This window comes from Asterias amurensis, chromosome 3 (genome assembly GCF_032118995.1).
Source record: "Asterias amurensis chromosome 3, ASM3211899v1".
Classification (NCBI taxonomy): domain Eukaryota; kingdom Metazoa; phylum Echinodermata; class Asteroidea; order Forcipulatida; family Asteriidae; genus Asterias; species Asterias amurensis.
Genome location: NC_092650.1, coordinates 220,341 through 239,115, shown reverse-complemented (window position 1 = coordinate 239,115; position 18,775 = coordinate 220,341). Strand labels below are relative to the sequence as shown.

The 18,775-nt window shown below is 40.8% G+C and overlaps 2 protein-coding genes across 10 annotated transcripts in view; one reads left to right on the top strand and one right to left on the bottom strand.

Moving 5' to 3' along the window:
• LOC139935429 (CMP-N-acetylneuraminate-beta-1,4-galactoside alpha-2,3-sialyltransferase-like) overlaps window positions 1–1,264 on the bottom strand; it is a 51,604-nt gene extending 50,340 nt beyond the window's left edge. For 3 of the 9 annotated variants that reach the window (XM_071930027.1, XM_071930026.1, XM_071930029.1), the window contains exon 1: window positions 1,087–1,264. The gene's annotated coding sequence lies outside the window, so the exon portion shown is untranslated. The remainder of the gene's footprint in view (window positions 1–1,086) is intronic. The other 6 variants (XM_071930032.1, XM_071930030.1, XM_071930031.1 and 3 more) reach the window with 3 other exon arrangements.
• A 1,850-nt stretch (window positions 1,265–3,114) lies between these two features.
• On the top strand, window positions 3,115–18,037 carry LOC139935423 (scavenger receptor cysteine-rich domain-containing protein DMBT1-like). Its single transcript, XM_071930018.1, has 12 exons — window positions 3,115–3,230; window positions 9,783–9,933; window positions 10,423–10,758; window positions 11,278–11,613; window positions 12,295–12,618; window positions 12,872–13,210; window positions 13,932–14,276; window positions 14,622–14,948; window positions 15,408–15,743; window positions 15,947–16,315; window positions 16,610–16,785; window positions 17,444–18,037. Exons 2-12 carry the CDS (start codon window positions 9,870–9,872, stop codon window positions 17,492–17,494), a joined length of 3,003 nt encoding a protein of 1,000 aa, XP_071786119.1. The 5' UTR covers window positions 3,115–3,230; window positions 9,783–9,869; the 3' UTR covers window positions 17,495–18,037.
• The last annotated feature ends 738 nt before the right edge of the window (window positions 18,038–18,775 follow it).

Sequence of the window (18,775 nt, the reverse complement as noted above, 5' to 3'; positions counted from 1 at the left end):
TAGGCCTACACGTTTGTTTACGTTTACCCGTGAGTACCAGCACCCATACAACAAAATGAGTGACAGTGCGGCTTGGAACCAGCGCAATGTTTTCGCTGTGGCACACAACGGCCGATTTCCTTTAGAATTGAGGCCGTATCATACAAGTTTGACAAGAAAGCGCGAAAAAGCGCGATAACTTACAGTTTTAATTTAAAAAGTAATAACATAATTAAATACTCATCTAACTGTCATTTTCGGTTCATTTGGGCATTATGGGGCCATAAGTGGATAATTACTTACAGCTCTCAATCAATTTTAGTGGAGAAAGCAAGATTTGTTGTGATTTTGAGGTAAGTTTTTCACAAACACGGCAAGCAAAACGGACGCCAAATAACATATCAATCGAAAGAGAAAAACTCCATCTTGAAAGTAGTTCTGTTTATTTTTATGAATGAAACGATCTACATTGGTTAAATCTATATCCCTCCGCACCACCAATCTCCCTATACCGTTGTGCACGTTCAGGTGGTCACAGTTTCCCCATTAACAAAAAGTGACTACGCGGCAAACAGCGCCCTCACGCGGTAGTGAATAACACTAGTTGAATTCGCTAAAAAAGGTATTTATTAATGGGAATAACAGTATTCGTACCCGGTCTTCACTGCGTGGTAATGACCTTGGTTGGTGGCTGGCGCTGTTAACGGACCTCCGGCTCGGTCCGTTAACAGCGCCAGCCACCAACCAAGGTCATTACCACGCAGTGAAGACCGGGTACTTGCACTGTTATTCCCTAATTAGTCATGTTGATTGCACTAATGCATGTATCATGTGGTGCAGATGATGTAGTGGTTTTATTGTTTTATTGCTGTGGCCTTTTATGGGGGTTAATTTAGTCCGGTGCACCCTACATTATAACAGCACTGTAGCAGTGATGTACGTCTAGGTACAAGACTAAAATTTTACACAAAAAGTAAAAAAACAAACAAAACAAAAACGGAATATTGAAAACGCTTGCTCCACCGCAACAAAAACTGTACATAATCATGAAAAGGAATAGGAAATACCATAAGGTAGTCGGTTATGCTACACAAATTGACGGCTTACCTTGCTGAGAAATATCCTAAAACGGACGCATTTTGGAGGCGTTTTACTCACGACGATCAGTCAGTCTGTACATGGAGGAGGTAGAATTAGCCAGCGATTTGTGTGGTACACGGTACATCGCTCGTATGCGTAGTGTACAGTTATTTTCTTATCGATCCCCCATCCACATCACACACACACAATGCACGTCGTCGTTGATGTCGTTTCGTACACATCCACTGCCAATTTTGGTCGCCGGCAGCAGAGGGCAGGCTTCATTTAATAGACTCAGAGCCGTACAATCTTTGTTTGGGGTGACTGTCAGATCTTTTAATATTAGTTGGAAAGAGTAGTGGGCGGGTAAATAAATAATACTAATAGTAAGTTTTTATATAGCGCTTTTTTACAGAAAAGCGCTTCAAATTATTACCCCTGGTCTAAACCATCTCAGCTCCCTGGGGAGTATACAGCCTCGTGCAACAAGTGCGCTACTCGGCTAAGTCAATCACAAGAACCATCTCTGCCCTTACAGGTACACATTTGCCCCTGGGTGGAGAGAAGCAATAATAGTTAAGTGTCTTGCTCAGGATTCGAACCTCACACTCTGCTGAACAGACTTAACAGAGCTTGAATTCGGAGCTCTTAACCGCTCGGCCACGACACCCCGGGTGTGGGTAGAAAAAATACTGATTATTAATTTAAGTTGATCACAAAGACGTGGTGAGTTGCAATTACCCACCGAGCTCATACTGACACAATTCCGTTGGTCTGCTATAGTTTTAGCTTGACTATGACCAGCAAGGCAGCAGTCCAGCTGCTGCTGAGACAGCTAGTACCAACCCACAAAATTAATGTTAAGTTCTTCATCAGTGGTCGCATTATTGCACAGTAAGGCACGTGGAAACTGTTAGTTGCCTTGTCACACGAGGAAACTTTTTACAGGCAACTTGAAGGCACCGGCAACTACTGTTAAAGGATCACATTAGTTGCATCATATGAGTCTTCAAACACTATTGTCTTTACGATCCCATAGAAATTAGTAATGTGAATTTTCGCCGAGGCATGTTTGTGGATCATTACATTTCACTTTTAAAACATCTTTCCTAACCATAACTTGTAACAGTGAGTTTCAAACGCTCAGTCCTGCAGCTTGCCCGATCCATCCAATAAACGAGACACCCGTGTACCAAGAGTTGGGACCGTTAGACACTCCCATCATTAGGAAGCGATGCAAGAGGAGAATCAGAGTGTGGGAGCTCATCACCCAAGGGGAGTGGTCTCATCAATTGAAAAGGAAGCTGACTACTACTTGAGCAGGAACGACGGTGAGATGAGAATGACTTGATGGTTGGGGGAGATTGTAATCAACCATTCGGCAAGCTTTAGATAAGTCTGTGCATTGAATGACCTCAGGGTCTCCAAGAAAGTCAACAAGCCCGGCATTCTGATGCCCGTATAATAATATGCCGAGGTCCTCTATGCTTTTTAATTACTATATCAGGGGGCAGGACATGACGGTGTCTTCGAAGGTAGTTTCGTAGGGGGGGGGGGGGGGGGGAGGGTCAGCCGTTTCTGGCAAAATATTTTTTGATGAACTTGAACTTGTTGAGGGAGAAACGAATTAAACAAGAGGATTATCTGAGGGCGGAATCACGCAATACAAAAAAGTTGCCGACAGAAAGGAGGTGGGAAGTGAACCCACTCAAGACAGCATCCCTGGGTCACGTCATGGACACCATTGCGGAGCTAGAGGAGAACGAAGACGTTACGGTAACCATTGAGGGTGACGGGTTCGAATTAGAGGAGGGTCTGATAAGCACCGATGTGGAACAAAACTACGTGGGTAAGTAAATACTTACAAAGTAAGTCAAGATTGATTGAATGGTATTCTAGATGATCTTTTGTTTGATCAAAGGGTAGGGTCAACAATGAGATGTAGGCCTACTTCGGGAACGAGAACCGAATCAAAGTCAGGAGACACAAAGGGCGCCCTCTATTGTGTAGCTACAGATCGTAACCTCGTGTACTTTGTTTATATGGGTGGAGAGCAGTGATGAGCTGACGTCTGTTATGTTGTGTGTACGACGTGAAAGCAACACGAATTAATACTGAGTGTCACAAGAGCAAGGAATCCCATAATTTTGAGTGGAGTGGAGTGTTTAAAGGTGGGTAACTACATGTAAACTATCATAAGACTTGAACAAGAAAAATCGTCCCCTCTTTCGAAATGTAATTTGACAACTTTGACGTTGTGCTTTTTGTCAAAAAGACTTTAAAATTACATGGGAAAGTTGCTAATGCTAGTGGACTGTACTGTAGTGCTACAATAATGGAACCCGACAGACATGGATGGAATGTCAATAGTTCATTGTCATGTCAGTGTGAGTAGAGTGAGTTAGCTCCATGGTTAGCCTGACGTCCTACCAAGGCTACAGACTGAGTCAGTGATTCGATAAATAGTAATAACTAGCGTGATGCCGCGCTTTGCGCGGCACCCCGCTAGGTACAACTATAGAATACAGGGCCACTCCACTCATCGCATCCAAGGCTGCGTGGATGCCCGGTCACAAAACTCATCCAAGGCTGCGTGGATAATGACGTATCTATATCCGCGCCCTCTAGTGGTCTATACAGGGCCAATCCACTATTATGTCAACGCATCCAAGGCTGCGTGGATGGCCGGTCAGAGTAGTGACGTATCTATATCAGCGCCCTCTAGTGGTCTTACCACAAGGCTGCGTTGGTGCCCAGCTAGCCTATCATGACAGCTTAATATTTATTGCCGCTATGCAAATGTTCCACATTCAAGGATTATTTTAAAAAGGGAAAGAAAGCCCGAATTCCATTTACTTAATATCATTGCCGCTATGCAAATGTTCCCATCCAAGGATTATTTTTAAAAGGGAAAGAAAGCTCGAATTCCATTTACTTAATATTTAATGCCGCTATGCAAATGTTCCCCATTCAAGGATTATTTTAAAAAGGGAAAGAAAGCCCGAATTCCATTTACTTAATATTTATTGCCGCTATGCAAATGTTCCCAATTCAAGGATTATTTTAAAAAGGGCAAGAAAGCCCGAATTCCATTTACTTCAAATTCATTACCACTATGGAATTGTTCCCCATTCAAGGATTATTTAAAAAAGGGAAAGAAAGCCCGAATTCCATTTACTTAATATTTATTGCCTCTATGCAAATGTTCCCCATTCAAGAATTATTTTAAAAAGGGAAAGAAAGCCCAAATTCCATTTTCTTAATATTTATTACCACTATGCAAAGGTTCCCCATTCAAGGATTATTTTAAAAAGGGAAAGAAAGCCCGAATTCCATTTATTTAATATATATTGCCGCTATGCAAAGGTTCCCCATTCAAGGATTATTTTAAAAAGGGAAAGAAAGCCCGAATTCCATTTACTTAATATTTATTGCCACTATGCAAACGTTCCCCATTGAAGAACTATTTTAAAAAGGGAAAGAAAGCCCGAATTCTATTTACTTTTTTTTTTGCCGCTATGCAAATGTTCCCCATTCAAGGATTATTTTACAAAGGGAAAAAAAGCGTGAATTCCATTTACTTAATATCATTGCCGCTATGCAAATGTTCCCCATTCAAGGATTATGTAAAAAAGGGAAAGAAAGCCTGAATTCCATTTACTTAATATTTATTGCCGCTATGCAAATGTTCCCCATTCAAGGATTATTTTAAAAAGGGAAAGAAAGCCCGAATTCCATTTACTTAATATCATTGCCGCTATGCAAATGTTCCCCATTCAAGGATTATTTTAAAAAGGGAAAGAAAGCCCGAATTCCATTTACTTAATATATTGCCGCTATGCAAATGTTCCCCATTCAAGGATTATTTTAAAAAGGGAAAAAAAGCCCGAATTCCATTTACTTAATATCATTGCCGCTATGCAAATGTTCCCCATTCAAGGATTATTTTAAAAAGGGAAAGAAAGCCCGAATTCCATTTACTTAATATATATTGCCGCTATGCAAAGGTTCCCCATTCAAGGATTATTTTTAAAAGGGAAAGAAAGCCCGAATTCCATTTACTTTTTTTTGCCGCTATGCAAAGGTTCCCCATTCAAGGATTATTTTAAAAAGGGAAAGAAAGCCTGAATTCCATTTACTTAATATCATTGTCGCTATGCAAATGTTCCCCATGCAAGGATTATTTAAAAAAGGGAAAGAAAGCCCGAATTCCATTTACTTAATATATATTGCCGCTATGCAAAGGTTCCCCATTCAAGGATTATTTTTAAAAGGGAAAGAAAGCCCGAATTCCATTTACTTTTTTTTGCCGCTATGCAAAGGTTCCCCATTCAAGGATTATTTTAAAAAGGGAAAGAAAGCCTGAATTCCATTTACTTAATATCATTGCCGCTATGCAAATGTTCCCCATTCAAGGATTATTTTAAAAAGGGAAAGAAAGCCAGAATTCCATTTACTTAATATATATTGCCGCTATGCAAAGGTTCCCCATTCAAGGATTATTTTAAAAAGGGAAAGAAAGCCCGAATTCCATTTACTTAATATTTATTGCCACTATGCAAACGTTCCCCATTGAAGAATTATTTTAAAAAGGGAAAGAAAGCCCGAATTCTATTTACTTTTTTTTTTGCCGCTATGCAAATGTTCCCCATTCAAGGATTATTTTACAAAGGGAAAAAAAGCGTGAATTCCATTTACTTAATATCATTGCCGCTATGCAAATGTTCCCCATTCAAGGATTATGTAAAAAAGGGAAAGAAAGCCTGATTTCCATTTACTTAATATTTATTGCCGCTATGCAAATGTTCCCCATTCAAGGATTATTTTAAAAAGGGAAAGAAAGCCCGAATTCCATTTACTTAATATCATTGCCGCTATGCAAATGTTCCCCATTCAAGGATTATTTTAAAAAGGGAAAAAAAGCCCGAATTCCATTTACTTAATATCATTGCCGCTATGCAAATGTTCCCCATTCAAGGATTATTTTAAAAAGGGAAAGAAAGCCCGAATTCCATTTACTTAATATCATTTCCGCTATGCAAATGTTCCCCATTCAAGGATTATTTTAAAAAAGGGAAAGAAAGCCAGAATTCCATTTACTTAATATCATTGCTGCTCTGCAAATGTTCCCCATTCAAGGATTATTTTTAAAAAAAAAAGGGGAAGAAAGCCCGATTTCCATTTTACTTAATATCATTGCCGCTATGCAAATGTTCCCCATCCCTCTATTATTGAAATTCCCTTCTTTGCCTGCCCACTTCGCATCCACGCATCCGCGCATCCAGTCATCCAGGCTCCCATCTTTTCTCACTACACCCCACCCACCGTTACCTCTATTATTACATTATTCCCCATTGAAAATACCGCCCTCTAAGTTAATGGAAGTTCCCTTCCTTGGCTGCCCACTTCGCATCCGCGCATCCAGCCATCCAGACTCGCATCTCTTCTCACTACACCCCACCCACAGTTACAACTTATATATTGTTCCCCATTTAAAATACCGCCCTCTAAGATAATGGAAGATCCCTTCCTTGGCCTGCCCACTTCACATCCGCGCATCCAGTCATCCAGCCACCCATCTCTTCTCACTACACCTCAACCCACCGTTACCTACCCACTTCGCATCCGCGCATCTGCGCATCCAGCCATCCAGACTCACATCTCTTCTCACTACACCCCAACCACAGTTACAACTTATATATGATTCCCCATTGAAAATACCGCCCTCTACGATAATAATGATAATAATAACTTTCGATTTATATAGCGCCTAATAACTAACACTTAATTCTCTAAGCGCTTTACATTAGTGCCCTGGTCATAGGGCCAATAACATCCCTTTTTAATGTTTCTCAGCTCCCTTGGGAGTAAACAACCTGGGCAACATTTTATATCGCTCCAAAGGCTTTTTCATTCACAATATCAACCTCTACCCTCGCAGGTACCCATTTATTCCCGTGGGTAAAGAGAAGCAATTATAGTAAAGTATCTTGCTCAAGGACACAAGTGTCACGACCGGGATTCGAACCCACACTCCGGTGAAAATGCACCAGAACTTGAATTCGATGCTCTTAACCACTCGGCCATGACACTCTACATGGAAGATCCCTTCCTTGGCTGCCCACTTCGCATCCGCGCAACCAGTCATCCAGCCACCCATCTCTTCTCACTACACCCCAACCCACCATTACCTACCCACTTCGCATCTGCGCATCCGCGCATCCACCACTTTCCTCATCAATCTCCCATCTCTTCTCACTGCTCTCGACCGTTACCTCTGCAAATAAGCGCCCTCTACTATAGTACTACACTTCATTTCATCATAGAGTAAGGATTGCATTATGCCTAAGCTGGTAATATACGTAGCTCAGCTTCAGTTCTAGAGTAGTAGTAGTAGTCAGGTAAGCCCCTATTATTATTATTCCCCTTTGGAAATACCGCTCTCTAATAATGGAAGTACTTGTTTTGCTGGCTACTTTGCCATTACTTCCCACTCGTCACCTCGCATCAAACTGCATAAAAAACCTGTCGCCGAAAGTGGCCCTGCATTCTATAGTTACTCCCCCCGCTAGATGATGAAAATCCTTTACACAAATATTTCGAAATGTAATGTGGGTGAGGGTGTTATACGCCTCTCTCAATATTTATGCATGGCGTCATAATTCTAACCCAAAATGAAGCTATTTCGCACGTCCGCCACTACTTGCAGTGGCTGCGCCCACCTCGTTTCAGGTTAGACGACGTACCGTATGCATACTTCTAGAAACTATAAGGCTCCCCGTGAGCCTTATAGGGGTCTAATATTTTGGGCCTCCTTAACGCTACACGTTTTTCAAATCAGCGTTGATAGGTGAAACTGACCGTTAGCCAGCAATAACTAAAGTTTCTTTTGTACTACACTACCAAAACTTTCCCCACACACTCAATATACATTCATAATGCTTGCATTTCCTTTTTAAAAAACATCGTCAAAAAATGACATTTTCATGTCCCACGATACATAGCGTTGCTACAGCAGTATAAGTAAAGCGAGTTTTCGGAACATGCTGTGTGCCACAAATCTAATTTATCTACTGTTTTTTTTTGTTTTTGTTTCAGGGGGGGGGGGGGGGGGTTAGAGCGTAGGCCTATTTTTAGTTTATTCTCATCTGAATTGGTCTCGTAAACTTTCTGGTCAATAGGCTGCACGTTACGGGAGCACTAAACGTGAACGTCAAAAAAGTGTTTTGTTTATTGTCACTTTGGGCTTATTGCATCTCGCGAAATTTTAACGACAAACGACACAATTTCTGACCGCGTTCATGTTCACGCTGCTCTAGGAACAAACCTCTATACATCCCATATCTCTGGAACCCTATATCGTACAAACTAAATAAAAACGATAAATTCGTCCTCACTCCTTAATTTTCTGCACGTTAATCCGGAGGTCGTTGGTTCGAATCCCACTCTAGTCATTTCTTTGTTCAACCCCCAAAATCATTACAAATGTACCCAGTCAGTTTCCCTTGTGGTTTATATTGATATCTGAAACAAAAGGTCGCATCCCCTTAAGGTGATCCCCTAGCTGCTGCTTCCCAGGTTGTATCGTAATTTGGGTGTGATCCCTGGCTACATGGCAGTTAACGGTTGTATGGCTTCTGACTGGCACCCCCGAACAAAGACATTGACAAAATAGGGACACTTTCATTGGAAGTGAATGCTTTGTTAGAAATATTCTCCATTTAATCTTTTCAACAAATGAGTCACCTGTCAGAAGGATTTCTAGGAAGTCTGATAACAACATCGACCAGTGGTTGACACATGGTCGCCTGCGAAACATCAATCTGTGAGTTACTTCATTCATTCAATGCAAATTTGTGAAATTTGTTTCGATTTTGTCCTGGCACCCAGCCTCTTCGACCCTTTCGACCCTGCGCGGCAATGAATGAACCAATTCGGAGAACCATGCTTAGTACAACATGAAAGTAACCCGACCAAAAAGGGCGGATCGAATGGCGGGTGGGCAGGCAAGAGGCAATGAGTGAACCAATCCGGAGAACCATCTGCGAAACACTGTCCAATGAGTCGCCTGTCAGAAAGATTTCTAGGAAGTCTGGTAACAACATCGACCAGTGGTTGACACACGGTCACTGCCCAAACTTTCTCCAATAAGATGACTTGTAAGTGGGAGTTTGGGTCAGGGTTTTGTAGACTTGCAACCCGACGTCTGAAACCACACAAACGTATTGAATTCAACACACTTAACCGTGTTGATTTCCACAAGGATGCCATGCCACTGGACCTTCTAATTTTCAATCCAAGATGGCGCGGGTTACGCTTTTAATAGTATAGATTACTAAGTTAGCCCTGGGGGCCTTGCATTTTCGTACCAACCACTGTGTCTGTGACGTCCTGGATATCGCTGGATATCACTATAGATACTCTATCACTTACTATCAGGGTCCATTTCTGGGGTGGAAGTTTGTTTCTTTCAAAGCTTCATAACTAAAATCTTGCCTCAATACCTCTACCTGCAAGAAGCCACTAATTTCAACAGATTCATATTCCATTGCAGCAAACATTCTTCTACGGTGGGTTTTGGTCGTCAATGTTCCTCACAATCCGTCATTTTTGTGAAATAATGCAGCTCCCAACGTTTATAAGATTCTGGTCAGAGTGAGAACTGGCAATTATTGTTCTGAAGGAAATTTAAAAAAGTAATGATTTTTTTGTTTTTTCTACAGGGCCTTAATAACCAATGTGTCTACTACAGTTGGTTTGAAACAACAAAGGACTCAGTCTTCTTGTCTCTCAAGATACAAAAGTTAAAAATGGGCGGGGCTTTGTTTCCCCTTGCAGTCTTGACTATGTTGGCTTTCTCCAGTACATGTTTGGGTGAGTGTAGTTGCGATTACGTAACCCGCCTCCCGACGGACGCCAGGCCGAAGGGTTAACAAGATTCTCTCTCGTGGCAAACGTCATCCTGGTCCAACACGTTTAATTTTGACAGCTAGTCATCAGATTTGCCCCATTTTTACGACTTTCAAAAATCATGACACAAATTCAAAGAGCACAAATTTAATCCTCAATGTCTAATGAACACTCAAAACACCATTAAGAAAATATTTTTGAAGATAAAGGACAAAAACTTACCAGATCCCGGAGCGAATTCCTTTTATTCATTTTGTCTCCTGCTATTTGTCTGAACATCCTATAAGCACTATGCACAAAACAATTACTTTTGGGGAGGAGATGTACAATTCTTCTGAACTTGTCTGAATAGCCTTAAATCACTATGTGTGTAACAACAGTTACTTTGACGGAGGGGATTACACTAGCATGACTAGTGCTCAATTCATCATTTCATCTTCTTAATTGATACAGGCAGGGAACTGGACATTCGCCTGGTGAATGGCTCAATACCCTCTGAAGGCCGTCTTGAAGTGATGTTACGAGGCGAGTGGGGAACCATTTGCAGTGAGGATTTTGAAATTGAGGAAGCGAGGGTAGCCTGTCGCCAGTTAGGCTATGGGTATGTAGAAGCTATCAGAGAGTTTGGAGAGGGGTCTAAGAAAGTTGTTGAAATGATGAACTGTAACGGGAATGAAGACAAACTCTCTGAATGTTACTATGTCTTTCAAGATGTAAGATGTCGAGGATATTCTGATGTTGGTATTGTTTGCACCAACACGGCAGTTCCAGTGACTACCCCAGCTCCCGGTGAGTAAACCCTCCTTTCTGTTTAATTTGTTTTCTGTGCCAATATAATGTTAGCACTGCACTGTGTTAGGGGTTCATGCTTCCTGTTGGTTTCTTAAGTAACCATGTTATGGTCTGAACACAATCTGAGAAACGTTGCACGTATCAGATTTAACACATTTCTTTGAAGAGAAACTTTTCTCAAAATGTTTTACATTATTAATAGCTGCGCTGCTTCTTACCAAGTCAGGGTATTTTAATGCCATTCATTTTTGAATTGGTTAAACCAAAGGTGAATGTATACCCTGCCTTTAACGGCTGAAAAAAAGAACATACTGTGTAAAATATTGTTGGTTATGGCTGCGGCTGTTGTTATGGGCATACTTTGCTAATGCACCTTCACATGACTATCAATCCACAACCACAATGTGGACATGAATGAAGGAAGTCAAAAGAAGGGATGGCATTTGGTTGTCTTTTATGCTTTGCATAACATTGACTACTCTTTCTCTGCCATGACTACTCCACATTACTCCACAGATATTGACAGTAATATTTTTCGACTTGCTGGTGGAGCGACTCCATATGAAGGTCGTGTAGAAGTCTTCTCCCCTAGGAGAATCGGTTATTGGGCATCGATGTGTTCCTTGGAGGAATGGAACTTTGAAAAGGCTGAGGTAGTTTGTAAAGACCTCGGGTATCTTCCAGCAACAATGACAACTTTGATGGAGTACAATGAGACTATAGCTGGTCCTATCACTGGATGTAGTATATCCGGCTCACTGGAATACGCCTTTTGTGTGCCTGTCGATGAATTTGAATTCTTAGCAGATTGCAATCGCACCATCAATGTCGTGTGTAGCGGCACCGAGCCAGGTAAGGTGTTAAACTTATTAACCTAAAGATCATCTCTCCTATAGAACCACACTATAGAACCACACTTGAACTTCAACCTCACCAAGGTCAATCTATCCAAAATGAACCAGTTGATTTGAAATATTTATGTCAACAAAGTCTGAAGGCCAAAGATGTTTAAACGGATGTTTAAAAAAGAAATTCTTTTGAGAGTGTTTACAAAGCGTGTTCTCCTTTAAAGGCAGTGGACACTATTGGTAATTACTCCAACAAATTATATTAGCATAAAACCTTACTCGGTAACGAGTAATAGAGAGAGGTTGATACTATAAAACATTGTGAGAAAGGGCTCCCTCTGAAGTGACATAGTTTTTGAGAAAGAAGTAATTTTCCACGAATTTGATTTTTAACTTCTCAGAATTAGATTTTGAGGTCTCGAAAGCACACTTTGTTTTCTTTCATTATTATCTCGCAACTTCGGCGACCAATTTAGCGCAAATTTTCACAAGTGTGTTATTTTATGCATGTTGAGGTACACCAAGTGAGAAGACTGGTCTTTGACAATTACCAATAGTGTCAAATGTCAGATACTTTTGACGATTTTTAACTTGCGCGTAATGTATGTTAGTGCTATAATGGGATGTTTGTGGACTGCATTGGGAGATGTTTTCGGACTTACCTGACAATTTTTTTTAAATGCAGGTGTTGAGGAAGAAATTCGCATTGTCAATGGATCCACTGTGGCAGAAGGACGAGTAGAATCCTTCCATCAAAATACTTGGAAATCTCTTTGTGCAGACGACTGGGGTATAGAAGAGGTTAAGGCAACATGTCGACAGCTAGGCCTGCCAGACCCCTCGTCAGATACTGTACTACCAGGTGGGACATTTGGTGGGAATGAAGAGACCCTGCAGAATAGCGTCACATGTACTGGGCGAGAGAATTGCCTCCAAAACTGTACATGGATTCCAAATCCATCGTGTCTCGTTCAAAATGCAGCGGTTCGGTGTGGATCAGTGCAGGAAGGTAATCATTATTTGTTACAGTTTTGTTAACCTTACTTTGACGTGTAATAAACAGTCTATGTGTAATAAACACTCTTTTACTCAGTGCTTTCAAAAAGAGAAAACTATATGTATACAAAATGCCCTTAAGTTGTACAGGAGGACTGTATGACTCTACCTTTAAGTGTGGTCATCATCGGCAACAGAGATATTATAGATGAAGAAGACTCGAGGCTGATTAACTCTACTTGATTTTGTTTTGGTTGTGAACACAGCTGACATGTCTAATCTTCGACTGGTAAACGGAAGCAGCAGTGCCGAAGGTCGTGTCGAGATGATGTTTAAAGGGGAGTGGGGAGTCCTCTGCACCGATGAGTTTCATTTGGAAGAAGCTACTGTCGTTTGTCACCAGTTAGGTTTTCTCTTTGCTGAGTCGGTGGGATCATTATATGCTGAGGGGACAGTAACCAAGAAGTTCATTTTGAACTGCAATGGGAATGAAGAGAACATCAGGCAGTGTTATCGCAGTGATGCGTTTTGCCTAACTTCAGCCAATCTTGGAGTCACCTGCTCAAACGGACACCCGGATTTCCCGGTGTCCAGCTTGCATTGTAGTGAGTATAAAAATATCTTTCTTTGGCCGTCTAATTTCTGTTTCCCCTTCACTTAATACATGTATAATGCAACTGAGATTGTAGAAATAAAAAGCTGCAAGCTTCACATCCTTTATTCTGTAAAAATAGCTCCCATATTTACAGTTGGTGAATCTTTTTCCAAGGTCATTTTTGCAATTGCTGACTGTCTGTTTTCAAGGATTTGTCAAAGACAAACATGGTGTTTTACTTGTATGACTCATTTTTTGGGGGAAAAGGAGACGCTGAAAACAATTCATTCTAAATTAAGTGTGTACACACCATGGTTCAAAATTTTGGGGAAAAACCCTCATCACCACAGGCCTGGCTTTTTGCTCAAAACATATACCAGACAAGAATTGTTTTTATAAGACCAGAATCAAAATGAGAAAATCTTAATGAGTCCTGACAACATGCATTTAATTGCTTTTTTTTTAATGATAAATGCACTAAGACCTTTGCAATTGTAGAGCAGATTTCTTACCAACTAGACCACTAAGTTGCCCTGTAGCTAGAGGCAGTTCAAATTCTTAGGGAAGGTATAGACTGCTTACACACATCGCTATCAAGGTTAAACCAATAGTATTAACTGTTTTAACAGTAACTGAAAAGTTACTCCTGTAACTTAAAAGTTACTCCTGTTCTCTTTTATTTATTTTAAAAACTATGTTAAATTGTTCAAATTTTACTCACATTTGACCAGATGCATTAGTAAGAAATGGAGATCTGAGACTTGTGGACGGTCCCGACATATTCCATGGCCGTGCAGAAGTCTACATCAGTGAGGTTAAAGATTGGGCTACTTTCTGCGCTGAAGACTGGAACTACAAGTTGGCCAAAATTGTTTGCCGAAAATTGAACTATCGTCCAGCTACCTGGACTGGCAAGTCTCGCTATGGTGAAGGAAAAGGTCCAATTTCAAACTGTCGCAGATATGAAGATTGGTTGTTTTTCTCGCACGACTGTTCAGTTTTAGATATAAGTCCTCCAACCACCACTTGTGACCATAGCATGGACATCGGAGTTCACTGTGATGGGTTAGAACAAGGTAGGTATGTGTGTGAGTGTGTCTACCCGTTTAAACTGGGAACATTTTTGAACAAAAGGAATCCGGAAGTTTGACAGAGCGAGGATGTTGTCACAGGTTTGTTTTATTGTAAATGTACAGTTTTGTGTGTATTTTTAAGTGAGATTAGAGCTCACAAAAAACCGAAGGTACACTTTCCTTTAAGATAAGAGACATTCCAACTAATACAAGAGCTGCCAGTCATACTGACGGCATAGTGTCGGGGGCTAGTTCAAACATAAAGTAACTCTATGTTTTGTGTAGATGTGTCCTTACCATAGTTGCTCCATCCTCATCACTCTGAATTTTATGAATTTTTACAAACAGGTGAAGAGCAACAAGTCCGCTTGGTTAATGGGACTGAGAGAACCGAAGGACGTGTTGAAATATTTGACAAGGGCCTATGGAAGACAATGTGTGCTGATGATCTGGGGTTGGAAGTGGCTCAAGCAATGTGTCGACAGCTTGGAATGCCCCCACCTACAACCACTCTCCCAGGAGGGAGTTTTGGAGGGAATGATGCTCTAGAGAAGTTTGGGGATATCTATAACTGTATGGAGCATCAACAGAGCCTGGAAGATTGTAACAGGAGTTTGAGATCCACTCCTTGTATGGTTGAGAATGCTGCTCTCCAGTGCAGCAGTTGGATAGATGGTAAATCAAGTGACCTTTCCAATGACCCCTTATAGATAGCCATCCTCTAGGAGAGGTGTCTTTAAGGGGCCTCTAAGAGGAGTCTAAGGAAGGGGTCTGAGGGGATGTTCTCGGGAAGAGGTTTCTGGGAGGGGTATTTAGGAGGGGTGGATTGAGAGGTTTTTTTTGGAGGGGTCTTGTGGAATGGGGCCCATTGGAGCTACCTCTGGGAGGGGTTTCTATGAGGCTAGTGTGTGAGTGATCTCGAGGGAGGGGTTTCTAGAAAGGGTTTCATTATGCTTCAAGTGTTGTTTACTGAACCTAGAACTGGAAGTTGTACTTGACAGTATTTTTGTGTAGCTTTATTGATTAGCTCTACTTTGGCAACTTGTTGCAAGCTTGTCAGTGACATCAATTTAAGGACTTTCTGCAAGCTTTTAAGTAGGTATTAAAGATTGTATTGATGTATGATTCCTACAGCCAAAGAAGGTGATTCGCGTTTGACTGGGGGTCCGACCAACACATACGGCCAACTTCAGATCTTTCATGATGGTCAGTGGGGTGTGGTCTGTCGTCAAGATGGATGGGATCAATCGTCTGCCCAGGTGATGTGTCGTGAGCTAGGATATGCAGGGGTTTTACATCAGCTGGCATGGCACACTAAGAATGACCCAAAGGTACCAGTATGGGAGTCAAGTATAAACTGCTTAGGTAATGAGAGTCGACTTGAAGACTGTAGCGTTGTGCTAGGAGAGGGAGGTAGCTGTGGAAATCGGTTTGCTCTTGCAGTGTGTGACACACCACCAAAGTCAGATTGTGAGTCTTATTTAGTTTCCAAACAATCTTTTAATAAGGTGATTTTTGTATAACTCCTGAATGTCTCAGAAAACTTATTGTGGAAGAATAGAGGTCATTGGTTCATTGCAAACACCCTTGTTTACAGGTTTCATCAGGCTTCCCATTCACAGTGGTTAAAATCACTTTATAATTATAAAGAAAACTCTGTTTTTCAATCTTAGCTTATGATGTACGCCTGACTGGAGGACCTTACCCCAATCAGGGCCAGGTGGAAGTCTTGTATGGGGGAGTTTGGGGCACTATCTGCATAATCGATTGGGACCTGACTGACTCGGACATCGTCTGCAGACAGCTCGGATTCAAGTCTGCTGCCTTTGCTCTGATAAGAGGCTTATATGACAACGGCCAGCATGAAGTCCTCTTTCAAACAATGGATTGCCGCGGCTGGGAAGACAACTTGATTGACTGTGGTTATCAGCGGACAGAGGCTGAGTATTATCCATGCTATAGTAACTGGAATGCTGGTGTTGTATGCAATAGTGATCAATATCCAAGTAAGGACCCTCGGCTGACTCAAGATCCAACAACAGGTAATACTTGTTCATAAGAGTTTTCCCTTCTAGCTGTAAATCACTCACAACCAAAATGCTGCCCAAAATTTCAGATGGAATATCCCTCTCTTTAATATTCCTACATATTCATAAGATAGCCAATACTAAAACATTTGATCCAATGGTGAAGCTTTAGAAGGCATACAAAGCTGCAAACAAATGTGAGGAATATATTTTGGATTGGTTTGAAATGGTTAACAAAAGGAAGATCTTAAGTTTGAACCAAAACTATTTTAAACAAGAAATGAACCACTTCCCTTGTACTATACACAGATCCACCGGTAGATACTGTACAAACATTACGGATTGTGTGGATTGTCCTACTGGTTTTAAGCGTGCTCTGCTCTATGCTTGGTGGATGCTTTGCCTATGATAAGAGAAACCGCAATGCTGGTAACCAAAGTACAGATGCAGTCGTGAACTCATCAGAGAACCAGCAGACCGATGAGGTGAGTTTATAAGGAATTATATAGAACTATTGAGATCTTTATTAACATGTGGCTGTACATTATTAATCAAATCTTACTCACACGCTCTTTTATTGCAATGTCTATTTACCAACAATGCTGGAGGTTATATCTTGATTCAAAGGGTTTCACGCCCGGTTCAGATAAGATCTCTAGAGTCTCGCCAAACCATGAGAGTTTTACACCGGTTCAGTTAGGACCTCTTAAGAGTCCCACCAAACCAAATTATTGAGTTAAGTCCATGAAAATGAAAAGTTTGACGTCTTAAACAGCGACTGGACGTGCTAGAAGTCATGTTGCAGTTGTTTGGAACGACGCTGGAGCGCCTTGGTTTCAATCGTCGATCTTATCACAAGGCAAAACAAATGTAATTGTCTGAAACCAAATTTGTTTTTTTAGCATTCTGTTTGTGAGCTTTTATCAATGTTTAGACATGTAGATTTTCTATTTTCATATTTAATGGACAATAAATTAATTGAATGAATTTGGGTCAACCTAGCATTTCTCTTAATCTATTTGGTTCAGTGCAACCCAGATTGCCTGTTTGAACCAGATGTCAATGCATTGCAATGCACCAAAACCTGTAGATATGATTTACCATGGTTTCCTAAATCCATCTAATTTGTTTCATTTAAATCAGGAGAAAGTTGATGCCAACAATGAGGCTGGAAAGGGCCAGTCATCGCTGTAGACGCCAGGTGTTGGGGCAGGGGAGCAGAATGGGAACGCTTCACACATGCAAAACTATGTACAACTCAACATTGGATCCCTCCTGCCATAAAGCAGGTTTCCATCTATCCATAGATTATTCCTATAGCCATGGAAAAGCCAGATTTTACCAAGTATTTATATTCTGTGAACAAATGATCCTTGTCATTTTCTGACAATAAACAACTAATTGATATCCTGCACTATTAAAATGCTACAAACCTCTTTTAAGCAACATGGACTACTCAATGTTATTGAACAAATGGGATTACTGCGAAGCGTCAGTAAGTACTTGGCAACAAAATTAATGACATGTGACACGCGTTCCACCAATCAAATAACGAGGATTGTTGTGTGGGGTATATTCAATTCAATTCAACGAACAATTCAATTCAACGAACATTTATTTCCACAAAGGGTAATCACTTAATAAGAAAACAAAACAATAGATACAAGAAAACTAATACGTGGAGGCATGACCCAGGAAGCCGAAGCTTATAAACGGAATGCCTTAAACAAACAAAAATAGACTTAAGTAAATATTAAGCATTTGGTACTATTTGCTCATTTTTTAGGAGACAGTTTTGAATTGAAAAGTTGAAGCGAATGTTTGATTAAGTCTTCACAGTATGTTTTCAGGGGGAAACACAGGGCTGCAGGACTTGTTCTGTTGTGAGGTTACTGGCCCAGTACTTATAATGCTCTACTCTGGCCAGTGGTGGTCCAGTGGCTATTTTAAGCACGTAGTCTATACCATTAATGTTGTGTTTTAGCTGCCATTTTTTAGCATGTATTTTCTTGGGTAACTTTATTCTCAGTTCAAGCTCTGGTATCATATATATTTTGGTGAGATTTTCTATTAAACCATTTAATATTGGATGGCTGTAAGATAAACTACACAAGTTTGGTGTGTACACATGTGTACACACCAAACTTGTGTAGTCTATCTTACAGTAGTGGACGTTTATAAATGCCAGGAATATAACTCTGAAGCCTATTTTTGTAATTTGATTTCAGTTATTTGACCGGCTGATGTTTATATGCACTTGTTTAATCCAATGAGAAGAGTGCACCCCAATGCATTTATCGTGCCATGCTTCATTTCCCCCATTGCAAGAGGGACAAAAAGGGACTGGGATTCAAGCTCAAAATCTCCCCTTTTTCCCAATACCAGCTGCAACTTTTACAAGTGGCATTTCTGTAAATCGCCATTACCTTAAAAAATGAACAAAATAAACAAATACAAATTATGACCCTACCATTA

Coding starts and splice junctions, on each gene's coding strand:
- LOC139935423 (XM_071930018.1), top strand. CDS start 9,870: ATGGGCGGGGCTTTGTTTCCCCTTGCAGTCTTGACTATGTTGGCTTTC. Junction 10,759..11,277: donor AGTGACTACCCCAGCTCCCG/GTGAGTAAACCC, acceptor ATTACTCCACAG/ATATTGACAGTAATATTTTT. Junction 11,614..12,294: donor GTGTAGCGGCACCGAGCCAG/GTAAGGTGTTAA, acceptor TTTTAAATGCAG/GTGTTGAGGAAGAAATTCGC.